Consider the following 16,733-nt stretch of genomic DNA (forward strand, 5'->3'; position numbering starts at 1 on the left):
CGTAGCCAGATGATCTCCCAAGTTCCTTCCTTCTCTGAAGTTACAGAATGTCAAAGCTAAAAAGGATCATATAGTCTAACACCTTCATTTTGTAGATGAGGGGAAAAAAAGGCAGTGACATACTTAAGGTCACACAGCTACTAAGTGGTAAAACTGAGACTTGACTTGGGGTCTTCAAGTTCTCTGCTCTTTCCAGTAGCAATATAGCCTTCATTGGACTCACCATGGGTTATCATAACAATGGGGGGCTTATTCTATTTTAAATGTGTGTGCTTTTTTAAAGGTTGTTTTATATTTTTCATACTATAGTCATCTATCCTTAGCCACTCAGTATAGCCAACCTATATGACAACTATGATTGACTATGTATGTGGCATTCTATGTCCACAACCTCCACCTTTATACTGAAGATGGAAGCATGGCTCCCTATTATTTCTCCACTATCAAGATTGGTCATTACGGTTCACTAGAATTTGACAGTTTGGTTTTAGCCTCATCCTGGTTTACATGAATGGAGCAGGTCTGTGTGTTATATGGCGTTCTCTTGGTTCTTCTTTCTTCCTGCTGCATCACTTAATGCAAATCTTCCCTCCCATAGCTCTCATAGGGAATTTCTCATACTGGTCATTTCATAAGGTTTAGTAATATTCCATTGCATTATTCATATATCATACTTTGTAGAGCCTTTTTCCAAACTATGGCAGCCACCTTCTTTCAAGGGTGTTGGGTTTTTGTCTCTATTAAGAGTTGTTTTAACATCACATCATTTTGTATATTAAAAATTAAGACTAGTCATTTCCACAATTATTTCTTCAATCAATGCCCAATGGCATGCCCTGTTTTCATTTATGTCAAGCATTTGAACAAAGGTCCAATAAAAAGGTGGAAGGAATGTTTGATGTCATGTCAAAAATTAATTTATTGTGCCCTTAACTGTAAGTCACAGGAAAACCAAATCAATTTGCATTTACTTCTATTTACATTGGACATGAATTTCAATGTAGTCATGTCGTTATGTACACAACTCAGCTGTGGCCTGCTTTAAACCTCCCTAGACTGTCCCCCTTCCCCCACCCTACTGGTCTCTCCCTCTTCAAAATAGCCTCAGTTACTTGAACTGATCTTTCCCTTGGGACCAGCCCATTCCTCCTGACATTGGACACATCTGTGCCAGGTCTTATGTCTGGAGCACAGGGGATGTTGATGGTGATGACGATGACAACTAGCATTCCAATCATTATTATATTTTATTGTCTGTCATTATTAACATGTTTTAGTAACTATATTATTATTACCATCATCATCATATTTTATTTATCATTATCATTTAACATCTTCTTTTATTTACTTTGTTATTATTATTTCTAATGGCCAGCAGAGTGTCTTGTGCATACCAGGTTCTTAATAAATATTTGTGGAATCTTCTTTTTGCTGAATTAGATTGAATGAATCACAGCTTCTGAGTTACTGCCTCTGTGTCCTCTTCATTCTCTGCTCCTTCATTCATCTCTGGATTTCTGTACCCCCTTCCCTTTCATAGAGTGAGAGTCAGCATTTCGCTCATCCTTCATGTTTTGCTTCCTTCACATGGTAATGCTTCATCTAAGTCTTTCCAAATGTCTTTATATCCCTCATTCATCATTTTTAATGGCATCCTAGTATTGTATTACATTCCTCTACCACAATTTATTCAGCCATCCACCAACTGGTGGACATTAAGGCTGTTTCCCATTCTTTGTGATCACAGATATCCACGGAGTAGTGACTAGAGAGTCAACCTCCAAGCCAGGAACACTTGGGTTGAGAGTCCCACCTCTGACCCACGCTGTCTGTGGAACCCAGGGCAAATCACTTAACTTTGCCACATTGTAGGCCACAGCTGTTAAACTCTAACCTGCAGAACAACTTGGGCAGGAATCAGATTAAATGAATTTTAAAATAATGTTAATTTGAGGTTTTCTAAGTCCATATGAGGTCTATAGGATCCTTCTGTGTTTGACACCATTGGTCTTGAGACTTTTCCTTACAGAGAAAGCACCAGCCTGTTTTGTTGAGGATAATTTCCTCATCTTGGTGGGTCACATACCAAAAAAGTGATGGGTCCACTTCCTCTGCCTATCACTGATGGATGTGTGTATGTATACATATGAAGATATATATGTACACACATACACATGTATACACATGAATATATGCACATGTATATACAGCTATAAATGTACTCATAAAAATACAGATATGCGTGTGAAAATAGATTCTATAAATGTGGCCATGTGTGAATTCACACACATACAACATAACTTTTGTTTCTTTTCTGATGGTTCCCTTAGGCCAGGATTTATTAAACTCTTTTTGTTTCATGGACAGACCCCTTTAGAAACTTGTCAAAACCTATAGACTCTTTGGAAGAATGTTTTTAAATGTTTAAAATAAAATACATAAGATTACAAAGGAAAGCAATTATACTGAAGTGCAGTTTTATATAGATATAGATATATAGATATATGTATGTATATATATATGTATATAGATAGATCTATGAAAACAAACAGTTTAAGGACACTTGCCTTAGAATATATTCAAATCAAGTCAACACGAGCATTTATTAGACTCCTGCTATGTACCAGGCACTGTACTAATTTCTGGCAATTCTTTAAAGGTAAAATAAAAGGTAAAAAAACCATCACTCCCTGCTTTCAAAGAGCTCACAGTTATGACTATGTATATATAAAGATACAGGCCAAACTTGAGATAATCTCAGAGGGATTTCCTAAAAATGATATGATAGTACTCAAGAATATGATTTGTTTTGTGACTTGTTTATTGTTAGATAGCTTAGCCTCCAAGAATGCATTCATTGGAGATTCCACCAGGAATGTTTATGTATCTCTTTCTCCTCAGCCCCAGCAGCACCGAGCTTTGTCACTGTTGTGTGAGAACCTCAAAGCCATCTTCTCTCTCTCTCTCTCCTCTCTCCTTTCTGTCTCTCTCTCTCTCACTCTCCCCCTCCCCCTCTCTTTCTGTCTCCCTCTCCCTCTCCCTCTCCCTCTCTCCCCCTCATCTCTCTGTCTGTCTTTCTATCTCCCTGTCTCTCTGTCTGTCTCTCTTTCTCCGTCTCTCTTTCTCTCTCTCTCTCTCTCTCAGTTTAGAACTAGGAAGCCACAGATCAAACTCCAGTTCTGGCTCTGACTTACTGCTGTATGATTGTGGTCGAGTCATTCCCACCGCAACCCCTGGCCTCTGTGGGCACCGCATCTTCCCTGATCTCCAGGCTCCCTTCTTGTTCACAGACTCCACAAGCCTTACTCTTGTGGCTAATGACATCACCCAAACCTTCTAATAGAATTATAGCCCTAGTGGTTCAGCTGCCTTTTATTTATCCTTTTACTAATATCACTGAGACCTTGTTCCAGATCTCCTTATGAAAAATGACCCTTTTAATGGTAGAAAGTTTAATGAGAACGAGGATCATCTTCTGCATAAGTGCCCTTCATACGAATTAGCTGTGCCCTGGGTCCCAGTCTAAATTGGACACCCCACTTTCATCCAGATGGCCTAATATTTTTCTATTAATCCATGCCCTTGGTCCACGCCCTATGGTTGACCTGTCTCCCCTCTAGCTTGGGCTGGCCAGTGGCCCTTGGGAATCCCTGGAGAGGCAGGTGTTGTATAGGCCCCTGTTTAAATGCTTTGTGCTTAGGGAGCCTGGATTTATGTATGTTGCATAGGAGCTGGAAGCTGTTTACCCAATTTCCAGGCTTTCTGAGACATAAATTGTGCACCAGAAAGTGCTTTTAATGCTATGAATTCGTTGAGGTTCAGCGGAGCTGATCTAAGGCTTGAATACGTTCAATATGCATGTATGTGCAAGGTGGGAAGCTGGGGATGGGGGGGAAATTCAGACAGAGGGGGTGTTGGTTTTTTTTTAACTCTCAGCAGTGAAAGGCATATTATTGGTAAACAGAGCATGCTGCTATATTGAAGATGTGGGGCTGAGAGCTGTCAGAGGGGATGAGTAGAGCCGGATTTTTATTGGTGGAAGAAAATGCTGACTAAGTTATGTTTCTCCTCAGCCCCCTTTGGAGAGAGGGTTGGGGGATGGAGCCACTGACACCATTGTGCCTGCTTCCTCTGGCAGATGCTGTTTACAGGACCCTGGCATGTCAAATGGACCTCCCTTAGCTTTTAGCTATAGGTACCAACATCTGCCTCTGCGTTTCCCTGAAGCTTAATTTTAACATTAGTTACAGTTTCTGACTCATCAGCCATGTGCCATGCATCTCTCATAAAATATTATTAAACAAGCATAAATGGTCTAGTCACTGCTTAATCCCAGCAGGGTGTAGAACACTAGAGGAGGCAGCCCAGAGGCCTGGGATCCTCCAGCTCTACCCTCCATCATCCCTGCCATGCACTGGCTGGGTGATGTGGCCAGTCTACAAGACCTGGAGAAGTCCTTGGCCATCTGCAAAATGATCTACTGTTTTGCCTTTCCTGCCTAAAGGCAGGCAGGGAGCTGGACCAAGTGCAATGAAATTCACTTCAGTTCACCAAGCATTTATTTATCAGTAACAATAGCAGTGGCTAGCATTTAGACAGCATTTTAAGGTTTCCAGAGTGCTTTCTATACCATGATCTCATTGAATCTTTATAGGCAGGTCCTATTATCATTCCCACTTTACAGCTCAGGAAACTGAGACTATGGAAGGCTAAGTTACCTGACCAGGTCACCCAGCTAGTATGGATCTGAGGCCGGAGTTTTGCTAACTCCGAAGTCTAGCGTTCTACCCCAGCATGCTACGAGCCAGGCACCATAGGCGTGTACACAGATAAGTGTAACCCCAGGACTGTCCCTCCACCAAACTGACCCTTAGTGGGTAGAATACAGGGTCATATGAGTAAATGGAAAGGAAATACAAAGTAATCGATGATCATTTCAAGGTCCCTGGAGGGTCAGTTATCATATCAGAGATGTTATCTGAGCTCGAGATTACCAGGAGACCCTTGGAGGAAGCCTTGCACTCCATGATCTGGGATTCTGTGCTGCCCTGGGGGCAAGAAGAAAAACAGCTTTAGGGGAAAGAGAAAATCCCATAGATAATAACCCAAAAAAGAAAATAATTCTGTCATTATGGACTTTATATCTGTGTACCCCTATTAATGGCAGCAAAGCAGTATCATGTCTGTTCTCTCATTCGATACATACCATGTCCCCATAATGAGGGCACATGTGTCCATGACGTCAATGGAAATACTCCCGAGATTCTGGTGGGGCCTTTGTATTTCCAGTGTCCAGCCCGCCCCACTGTAGGCTCTCCTCAATGTTTGTGGAAGATGACTTTGCAGTCAGAGGACTTGGGCTTTGCTACTTTGAGTTGGGTTACCTTGGCGAAGTCCTTTCCAGCTCTCTCAATCTCAGTGTTCTCTTCTGTAAAAGTGAAATGCTTTTTTGGACAGAGTTGTTTGCTTGTTGCCTCTGCTGTTAGACCGTAAGCTCTGTGAGGCGCCTCTTTTTTCTTTCATCTCTTCATATCCTCAGTGCTTATCATACAGCCTGGCAAATGGAGCATGCTTACTGTGTATTTGCTAAGTATATTAAGTATATTAAGGACCTTCCAATTCGAAATCCTCTGATTCCTTTGAGGAGAAACAGCTTGTTGAAGGCCACAAGCTATTGCCCGACCCAGGTCTGGAACAAAGATCTGTGGCTTGCTCTTCTAGTATTCTCCAGAGAAGTGGAGCAGGGGCATATTTTAGAGAGCAGTGTTGGACTTGGAAGATGGAATAAGTGAATTCATTCATCTACACCTCAGTTTTCTCATCTGCAAAATGAGAAGATTGGGCTCGATGTCCCCAAGAGGTAGTGACTTGCTCAAGGTCATGTAGATAAGAGATGATTGAGGCAGGATATGAACCTGTCACCTGACTCCAAATCTCCTGTTCCTCCACTGTACAACCCTTTCTTCTATCCAATCTAAAGCTTTTGCTTTTATAATGAGGAAACATGATGCCCGAGAGGGTTGGTGGTTTCCTCAGCATCACGCAGGTCATAAGTGGTCATCAGGATTTGAACCCAGGTCCTTTGAGTCTCTGCTATTTGTTATATTACATTCTTTCTCAGGCTCAGGTACAAGGACATTTAACCATGTGTTTACTGATGATTTTGGCATCAGGGCCCTTCAGGTTTTCTTAAAGAAGGATCAATATCATTCATTTTGCATATCGATGCTTTTTCCTTGAATTATATACAATCAATGTGTCTGCCTGCCTCAGAAGGCAAAGTATCATTATTTAATGACCACAGAGCAGCAGATGCTTACAGAGGCCTTATGATGAAGTAGCTTCTATCTGTGCTCAGAGGAATTAGTGATGTTCATTCATTCATCAAGCATAAAGTAAATACCTACTATATGCCAGGTGCTGTACAGGGAATAGAAATACACAAACAAAACACAGTGTGGGCAGTCTAGCAACCAAACTGGAGTCAGGAACCCCTGGGTTGAAGTCCTGCCTCTGATCCATGCTGACTGTGCAACTCTGAGCAAGCTCAGGGAGACGGAGACCCTCATTTGTAATGTGAGCGGTGTGGACTGAGCAGGCTCCATGGGCTGTTCCAGCTCTAAATCTACATGCAGAGGAGCTTATCACAAGGAGGAAATGGAAAAAGGAAAGACAGACAAGATTTGAGGAGCCACGGCCTTCTTCTTGAAGAAGTCTGGCAAGGCCACAGAGCTCAGTTAAGAGCTTCTGGGGCAAAAAACCTCAACCTCAGGGGGGAAGGAGGGAGGAAAGGAAAGAAAGAAGGAGGGAGAGAAGCAAGGAAAGGAGAGAATTTCTATCACAATATATTCCAGACCACAACCCTGTCATATAGAAATGCAATTACTATCATTTTTATTATTATCATTATCATTATTACTCTTATCTTACAGAGGAAGAAACTGTGGGCCCAGAGAGGTTAGGTTAATTAACCCAGGTTCCCACAGCTAGTAAGTGTCAGAAGCTGAATTCAAACCTAGGTATCCTTGTTCCATCACCTGTGCTCTTTCCTCTGTCCCACCACAGCCTCTTATATTGGATAGTGTGTTATACTTAAGAAAACCTAGGTCCTAATTCTGACCTTATCTGTGTGGACACCTTACTTCACTCTGAACCTCAGTTTCCTTATCTATTTTTTTTGGCAGGGCAATTGGGGTTAAGTGACACTTGCCCAAGGTTACACAGCTAGTACATGTGTCAAGTGTCTGAGGCTGAATTTGAACTCGGTCCTCCTGACTCCAGGGCCAGTGCTCTGCTCACTGCACTGCCTAGCTACCCCCAGTTTCCTTATCTATTAAATGGATTCACTGATACCTAGTTCCTCACAGGGGTAGAGTGAAGCTCAAATGAGGCAATGTAGGTAAAATGATTAGAAGAATGGAAAGGGGGCGTGTTAGAGTCAGGTATTTCTGGACCATAATGAGTCTAAGAGTCAGAATGAAGGGGAGCATTTGTAGGAGCATGGGTCTAGTGCTGGCAGATACCTCAGAGGCCATCTAACGTCATCCTTTCATTTTATTAAAAAAAAAGAAACTGAGACTGAGAGATTTGTTGACTTGCTTAAGGTCACATATAAGATCATAGATCTGCAACTGGAAGGCACATCAGATCCTCCATCTCATCCACTCCTTCATTTAACAGATAAGGAAACTGAGGCCCCAAGAAGCTAGTGACTTTCCCAGGGTCTCTCATGGGGTCATAAATCAAGCACCATTGTCCTGTTTTCCATATTAACATGACTAAGTTTCATCTTTCCTAATAGACTCTGAGTACTGTAGAATGAGAGAGGCCCCGTCTGCTTTTCTCTTTATAGTTCCCCATATTCTAATTCATTTCCTTAACTTAGCAGACCACTTAGTAATTCATCGAATATCAGAATTGAACAGGACCCCCAAGATCATTTAATCCAAACCCTCAACTTGACCAACAGGGCAACTGAGGCTTAGAGAAATGAATTGCCTGTTCAAGGTCAGACAATAAGCTAACGGCTAGGCCAGGACCAGAAGCCAAGGATCTTCGTGTTTCCATCTACAGATGAAAAAAACAAATTATTTACAGATTTATTATTTATAGATGAAAAATTTGAGACCCATTGAATGGCTTGGCCAAAGACAGAGAATAAGTTGCCCATCCAGGCCTGGGAGCCAAGGACCAGAAGACCTTTGCGCTAACTGCATGTGTCCTTGTTACACTCTTCTCCACTTCTGACTAAGGCCAACGTCTTTCTAATGGACCATGAGCTAAGGCTAAGGATGGGTTGGTCCCCAGCTTCCCCAACCCTGTTCCCTGTCTGATTATCTAAACCTTGATTTGTTCTTTCTCCCCAGGTCAGGATCGCAGTGAAGCCACTTTGATAAAGAGATTCAAGGGTGAAGGCGTCCGGTACAAGGCCAAGCTGATCGGCATTGATGAAGTTTCTGCCGCACGGGGAGACAAGTTATGTCAAGATTCCATGATGAAGCTCAAGGTAGCTAGAACTACACGGGGTGATCATTTCTACCAACAGGGAGTGGGAGAAGGTGGAATTCTTTTAGATGATGCCAGGTCATTTGTGGCCATGACAATCCAAACAATGTGGATTCACATCCACTTTCTAAGGTTTGCAAAGTACTTTGATGGAACTCGTGGTTTTAGGGAAATTAACACAATGGAGAGCTGTCAATTTTGAGCCACAGGACCTGAGTTCTAATCCTGGCTTTCCTTCTTTCTTCCAGGTCACATAACCTTTTGGAACTTCATTTGTGGCCTTTGTACAGATAGTATAGTAGTACGAATAGTGAATCCTGGGAAGTGGTCACATTCTTCAAATTCAAACTGCATATTTCTATTGGACTGAAACCTATGACCATATTTCACAAAATTATAGCTTTGGATACTACAAATCTGAATGCCTGTGACCACTTCATGGGATTTATTATTGGCACAGATTGGGATGGGATTAGACTCAATGGTCTCTAAAGACTGTGAGCCCAATATGGATAGTGTAAATATGCTGCAGGGTTAGATAAGGGAACTGAGGCCAATGAGCCTTCAGTCTCCTGCAGGCCCTTTCGCTACCATATGGACTGTGGTAAAGTGAAGTCATAAAGGAATGACTGTTACCACTGGAGGAAGAGGGAGGGAGGAAAGAACCAGGGTTTATGGTGGAGGTGGCATTATTTGAACTGGACATTAAAGGTTGAGTAGGAAGGTGGCCAGTGAAGAGTGAGAAGAATGTCATTCCATGTATAAGTAACAGCATGAGATTAGGAAACTCCAGGGCTTTCAGCATAAGAAAGATAGGCCAAGAAGAGAAGGAGTGGAAAGAAGTAATAGGAGACAAGGCTCTTAAGGCACCTATTCAGTGATTGGGCGGGGTTCTGTCAGGGAGCTGGGAACTTTGGATGTTTGTATTTCTATATAATTGGTTTCCTCTGTTTTGTTCTATGAACTTGAAAAACTTTATTCTGAGGGGTCCCAAGGCTTCCCACAGGCCCAAAGACTTCACTCCCGTAGAACCAGAACCTTTGAGGGAGATGATGCCTAAGGTTTTTTCTAACTCCGACATTCTGTGTTCTAAAATCCCTTCAGCTCAGACATCCTTTCTCTCTTCCAGCTCAATCCTTACATGTTTTAAGATATTTCTCACCTCTGACTTTTTTATATCCTAAGGCCCCTCCAAGCTCTGAAGTTCCCTATTCCAAGGCCCCTCACAACCCTGACATCCCCTGTTCTAAGGCCCCTCCCAGCTCCGACACTCCCTGTTCTAAACACTGTCCCAGAGGTGACATTCCCTGTTCTAAGGCACCTCCCACAGGTGACATGCTCTGTTTTAAGGCCTTTCCCGGTTCTGACATCACCTTTTGTAATGCCCCTCCGAGCCCTGACATCCCCTGTTCTCAGGCCCCTCCCAGCTCTGACATCCCCTATTCTAAGGGCCCTCCCAGTAATATCATTCCTTGATTCTAGTATCTGTGCCACATAATGCTGATCTTTTTTCTGAAGCATTATTATATAGTAAACCAGTACAAACTCCTTACATTCCAGCACTGAGAAATAGTAATTTCATGCTCACCAGAATCCTAGAAGGTAAAAGCCAAAGCTGCTTAACTTGAGCTTTAAAAAAAGAAAAAGGAAAATCCATCTGATGATGCTAATGATGATGGCATCTTGACATGAGACTCATAACTCTTTACTCAGAGATTTTGACCTTAATTTACATTCCATCAGCACTTAAGTCAGCTCAGCCCTTCTGGGCTAGATTAACAGACAAATGCTCATTATTCTTTTGTTTCAGGTGGAGATGGCCTATCTCCCCAACAGCTTTTTAATCTATTCCGGAGAAGGGTTCATGGTGCCTCCTTCTTTGCATGTCTAGAGTGCTCAATATACCTTTGTCAACACAAAGGAACCATTCAATAAATGCTCTCTCAATGACTTAATTAGTGGATGAATGAATAAATGAGTAAATTGCTCACTATCCCATGAAGTCTAGGAGAGCTTTTCTTGGGTCTTATCTGGGACTCCTAATCTCTACCTGTTGGTATTCTCTAACCATTCTTCAAGGCCAAGCTCAGATGCTACCTATTCAGGAAGCCCACCAGGACTCCTCTCTGTCCCTCTCCAGCTAGAAGTAATCTGTCCCTCCTATTAACTCATTACAGCACCATTGTCCTGTTTTCCATATTAACATGACTAAGTTTCATCTTTCCTAATAGACCCTGAGTACTGTAGAATGAGAGAGGCCCCATCTGCTTTTCTCTTTATAGTTCCCCATATTCTAATTCATTTCCTTAACTTAGCAGACCACTTAGTAATTCATCGAATATCAGAATTGAACAGGACCCCCAAGATCATTTAATCCAAACCCTCAACTTGACCGACAGGGCAACTGAGGCTTAGAGATGGGATTGCCTATTCAAGGTCAGACAATAAGCTAACGGCTAGGCCAGGACCAGAAGCCAACTTTCCTGTTTCCTCCCTCGGTATGCCTTTGGGAAATGCCATGATGTTTTCTCAATGAAAAAAGTACATGAGTGAATAACCAAATGAATTAGTGAATACATAGATTATAATAATAGTTGCTGAGAACTATATAGCATTTTAAGGTATTCAAACTACATACTGTCTTATTTGATGGAAAAAACATGAATGATAGAACAATGAATGATTGAAGACTGAAGGAATTAGCCAACGCACATGATCTGGTGTCAGGTTAATAGAATCCTAGATCTCAAACTAGATGGGAATTTAGTGGTTAACTAGTCCAACTATCTCATTTTACAATGAGAGAAACTGAGACCAAGAAAGGTCGAGTTATTTGCCCAAGATCACACACTTAGGATGTTGCAGAGCCAAGGTTTAAAACCCAGTCTTCTCATTCCCCATACAGCTGTGTTTCCATCAGACTAAGCTGTCAGCGTTTTAGAATTTGGAAAATGGGCCATGAGAGAACAAAGGGGCCAACAAGACTGGTACTGAAGTCGAGGATCGTTGTCCATGGGTTGACGGTATCTGACCTACCTTAGGGGGCCCCTATGCAGCAAAGCTACCAGGGAAGAGTTGCGAAAATGCCGAACTCAAACCCTGTCCTTTCTCTCCACAGGGAGTTGTCGCTGGAGCCCGTTCCAAAGGAGAACACAAACAGAAAATCTTTTTAACCATCTCCTTTGGAGGAATCAAAATCTTTGATGAAAAGACAGGAGTAAGTAAAAGAATGATATGACGGAACAGGATTGAATTTATTGACAGATGTGCCCTTAAAAGCTTTCTCTCACTGCTCAGCGATCTCCAATCCGCATAAACACACATAAGGCAGCTGACAAACTTGATAAGCTGGGCTCGTCCATCACAGAGAGCCTCTTTGCTGAGTGGTGTGGGAGGTGATTGCCCAGAATCGGGGTACCCTGGGTTGTGCTAAAAATGCCATCACACCCCTGTACCCTAATGGGAGATTGATAGAATTAGATGAGCTTGGGGTAATGCTACTGTTGATAGGAAATTTCCATCCATATTTGCCATATTAACCATGGATACTCAGCAAGGCCTTTCGTCTCAATGTCAATGAATTCTGACATCTAGGTTTAACCTCCAGTACCTTGAAATTGGAGTAATTTCAGCAAGGGAATTGGGCTCTTAATCTTTAAAATCCCCAAATCCATCACTCTGTGACCAGGAAAGCAGAGAGTGGATGTGTTCTTTGGGCCTGCCAAAGATGGGGTGAGGTACATTTCTGGGTGTGTTTATTTCAGAGTGACATTTTATGCTCAGACTCACTGATCGTTTTTGACTCAGTGGCTCCTAGAATCATAAATTTGGAGCTAGAAGGGACATTAGAAGCTATTTGGTACAAGCCACTCATTTTTATAGATGAGGAAATGAAGTCACATAGGAATTAAAATGATATGTCCAAGGTCACAGAGACAATAAATGGCTAAGCCAGCATTCATACCCGGTTCTCTGACTCCACATCCTGTGCTCAAACCAGAGTTTGTCCAAGGAAGGCAAATAAGTCAAGATGAAATTTTCAGAGTTTTTTTGTAGGTGGTTTTTTGGATAAAGAACCAATAGCAACAGAAACTGCTTGCTCTTGGTCTCTTGGAAAAAACAGAGGGTGATGGAAAGGTGAGGGCATCTGGAGGATTGGGGGAGGGGTAAAAATGGCAATGAAGAAGATCTGGGCACAGTTTGTCTGCTATCCAGTGAGGTCCAAGGACCCCTCAGTTAGATTTTTATCTAAAAAATATCCATTTGTAATCATCAGCAAGCCAAACTTCTGTATCTTTGAAGGTGAGAAATATGTCCGGGGTGTGGACTGGAATCACATTTTCAGTGGAGGCTTTTTTTCCCCCAGAGATACCTTTGGCATCTGGAATGAGATCTGCCTTACCCCTGCCCTTATTCATCCCCACAGTGGCAGGAGAGTTGGTTGTTGTTGCCTACCCCCAATAAGAAAAAGAAAAAAGAAAAAAAAAAGAAACATTAGCAGAGCAGAGTTCTCCCTAGAATTTAAAAACAAAAAGCTGTCAGAGATATTGATCCCAATTAAAGAGATTGGTTACAGCAATTTACACCCTGTCTCAAATTTCAAAGGGCCTTTGATCCGAATTCTTATATGATTAACTTTCTTTTTTTGAATTGTTAACATGGGGTGGAAATGCCTCTCGATTGAGGGCTATTCATATTATCGGATGTCTAGTTATCACTAATATCAAAGGGATTAAAATGGCTGTTAGAGTTCTGCCACACACCAGAAAAGCTTCCCAGTCCATGCTTATATGCATCCACACTTGTCTAAAGCACTCCCAACAACATTTTGATTGGCTTTCTGCTTATTGGTACACATGGCTTATCTCCCCCTACTGGACTGTGGAAGTTCCTTAAGAGAAGGGACTTGTAAAAATTAACCTTGAATTATCTCTCTGATGGCCCTCTCAGCACCTGGCACAAATTTCAGAGGCTACAGAACCTCAGGGCAAAATGACATTGTGGACAGAGAGCCAGTCTTGGAATCAGGATGGCCTGGGTTGAATCTAGGCTTTAGATTCTGGTTGGTTGTGTATCCCCCTTAGCCTGTCACTCAACTCCCCAGGACTCCAGGCAACTCTAATAGGCACACTTATTGACATTGGGAGAGGGAAGTTACTCGCTGAGAGATCCTTATGCTAATAAAATAACAGGTCTAGACACCTCCTCCCCAAAAAAATCTTATAGTTGTCTCTGATCCCTTCATTAAAGGTGAAAAAATCCATCTACATGTTCTCATGCCTTCCCCTAATTATCCTTAAAAGACCCACCCAATTTTCTGAAGACTTTCCACTGTTTTTTGTAAAGTTTCATAGATCTTTGTGCTGGGCCCATTACAAATGATGAATGAATGCATATGTACAATTGACTTGGTATCAAGTCCCCATTGCCATCCTGACTGCCCATCTCTGGGTGCATCAGTATTTGTACCTCAATGAGCCCATGGTCTTGGTCTTATCAATGACTATATCCCCTACAGTGTGGCATCATCTGGTCAAAGGATTGTAGATTCATTGATACTGTGGAGAACATCCAGAAAGAATAGTGAAGGGCCTTAGGGGATGAATGGATGTTTGAGGACCTAGGGATGTTTAATCTGAAGAAAAGAAGACATAGGGAGGAGAAAGCTTTCATTTATTAAAGTACTTGAAAAATTGTCACATAGAGAAGGAATTCTTCTTCTTCTGACTGATCACAGTGGGTAGATTTAGGAGCAATGGGTAGAAGGGGCCCAAAGACAAAGGAAGAGCTTCCTAACAGTGTGAGCCATCCCAGAGAGAAATGGACCACCATGGGAGGTAGTGGCTTTCTCCCCCACCACCACTAGAGATCCTCTAGAAAAGATGACCTCATGTGGGCCATGTAGGGGGGGTGGCATGGGTATTATTGTCCATGACTGGGCTGAACCTATGGCTCCTGAGGTCCCTTCCAAATTTGAACATCTTCAATTCTGGGAATTTGAATGAGGCAGTTGTAGGATCACTATAATAGGGGCTGCATGGGGTCACGGATGATCTTGGAGTCAGGACACAGCTCTTAACTCTGATGTTTTCTAGTGCCTAGCACAGTAGGAGCTTAATGACCACTTGGTTAATTACTTACCCTATCTGAGCCTCCATCTCAGAAGATGGGAATGGTCCACGTGATCTCTGAGGTTGCTTCCACCTCTCAATTCCTGGGAATGTAAGAATGCTGGAGGGTTTTTTTTGGTTTAGTTTTTTTGTTTTGTTTTGTTTTGTTTTTGGGGGGGGGGGGGCATGGTCCCTTATTTGCATGAAATTTCCATATCCTGTCGTATCTGCTATCCACTGACAGTGCTTACTCAGACTCAGCGGCCGCCAGAGATTCATTTTCATATAAAAGAGACAAAACATTGAAGAGGAAAAATAATTTAGGTGCCTGTGTGTTTAGTGTCTTGTTGGATGATATTGGATTTTAATTTATCACAATAAAAAATCAATTTGCAGCTCAAAACCCACACATTTTTAAAAATTGGCCCTGTCAGGGACCTGACAGCAGAGAGATAATTCAGAGGATCAGTTTTATAATTCATTGTTAGAGAAAGAGGTGGATTTGGATTACTGTTGAACCTCAGTGGGCCTGGAAGCTGAGATACTAAACTCAAAAACTCAGTGATAAGCTGGAACACTTCAGTAGGAGTGCACCCAGCAGCGGGATGGACCTGGAAACTTTGTTATATGAAAGAATGGCCAAGGAAGTGGAGACCGCTGGCCAGGAGAAAAGACTCCATGGTCAGGGGGTGCCAGTTGGTAGAAGAGAGGACACAATGATCCCTGTCTTTACAGTTAAAGGGCTCCTCTACTTGGGTGAGGGACAGAACTAGGAGCAATGAGTGTAACCTGCAGAGGTAGATTGTGATTTGATATCAGAGCAAACTTTCCTATCATTAGAGACATCCTAAAGGGCAATGGGCAGGCTTGAAAGGTAATGAACTCCCTGGTGCTGGAGGTCTTCAAGCAAAGATTAGCTGACGACCTGGTGAGAATGTTGCAGAGGGAATTCCTTCTCAAGAATGAAGTTGGCCCAGGTGTCATCCAAGACCTTTTCCTGGTCTAACATTCTGCTTTGTTCCATGGTCTCCAACAGTAGTCTTTACCCAGTCAATCAAAAGGAACAGGAAGCTCATTACCACCAAGTCGGGGACCAAGGTTCAAACCCAGGTCTTCCAGGCCAGTTTTGTAGGAATAAGTTACATTTATGCAGCCCTTTAGGGTACTGATGCCTCCTTCCTAACAAAATTTCTATGAGACATGGAGGCAAATGTTTCTACTTCCATTTTACAAATGAAGAAAATGACGATCAGAGTGGTTAAGCCATTTCCTCATGGACATACAGCCAAAAATGAGAGAATTGGAATAAAACATTGCCACTTAACCCAGGGTTCATGGACTCCAAAGGAGTCCATGGATTGATTTAAGGAGGAAGGATTCTGTGGACTTCGATGGGAAAAAAAAAAATCTGCATCGCTTTTTTTCCCCCCACACTCCATTTGGGGTTTTCTTGGCACACATACTGGAGTGGTTTGTCATTTCCTCCTCTAGCTCATTTTACAGATGAGAAAATTGAGGCAAACAGGGTTAAGTGACCTGCCCAGGGTCAAACAGCTAGTAAGTATCTGAAGCCAGATTTGAACTCATGAAGAAGTCTTCATAACTTCAGGCCTAGCTCTCTATCCACTGAGCCTCCTAATACCAGCCTCCAAACCTAGCCTATCCAGGCTGAACATGGAGCCTGTTGATTTATTGCAAGTGCTGCAGTGGCTGAGACCAGATAAGCTTAGGTTACTATCTCCTCACTCCCACTAGCCCTTATTATCCACAGAGACAGACCCATCTCCAGCTACCTAGAGTTTGCCTTGACCAATAAAACCATTGCCGTAGACATTAGCTTTGAAGAGATCATTTAGATGTCTATCACAAATAAACATTGAAATAGTCTAAACGTTAAATAGTCATAAGTCTATGAAAATATCTATTAACTAAATCTACATGATTGAGTCTAGAAGAGGCAGTGACCAGAGTTGTACGGAAACAAATCCTCTAAGCAGTGGGACTCAGGGTCAGATTGGCCCAGGGCTGGATTGGCCCTGGGTAGTAGTAGTATATAGGGAGAGGAAGGTTAACCAAATAATAGAGAAATAAACTTTGAGTTTCCCCCAAACTCAGGAA

The 16,733-nt window shown here is 42.3% G+C and overlaps 1 protein-coding gene across 1 annotated transcript in view; it reads left to right on the forward strand.

The window, feature by feature from the left end:
• The window catches only part of DAB1 (DAB adaptor protein 1), a 653,733-nt gene that overhangs the window by 573,512 nt on the left and 63,488 nt on the right, over window positions 1-16,733 (forward strand). The window contains exons 3-4 of the mRNA XM_036754288.1: window positions 8,367-8,506; window positions 11,624-11,722. Of these exons, the coding sequence (XP_036610183.1) occupies window positions 8,367-8,506; window positions 11,624-11,722 (239 nt within the window). The remainder of the gene's footprint in view (window positions 1-8,366; window positions 8,507-11,623; window positions 11,723-16,733) is intronic.

Source organism: Trichosurus vulpecula, chromosome 4 (genome assembly GCF_011100635.1).
Source record: "Trichosurus vulpecula isolate mTriVul1 chromosome 4, mTriVul1.pri, whole genome shotgun sequence".
NCBI lineage: Eukaryota > Metazoa > Chordata > Mammalia > Diprotodontia > Phalangeridae > Trichosurus > Trichosurus vulpecula.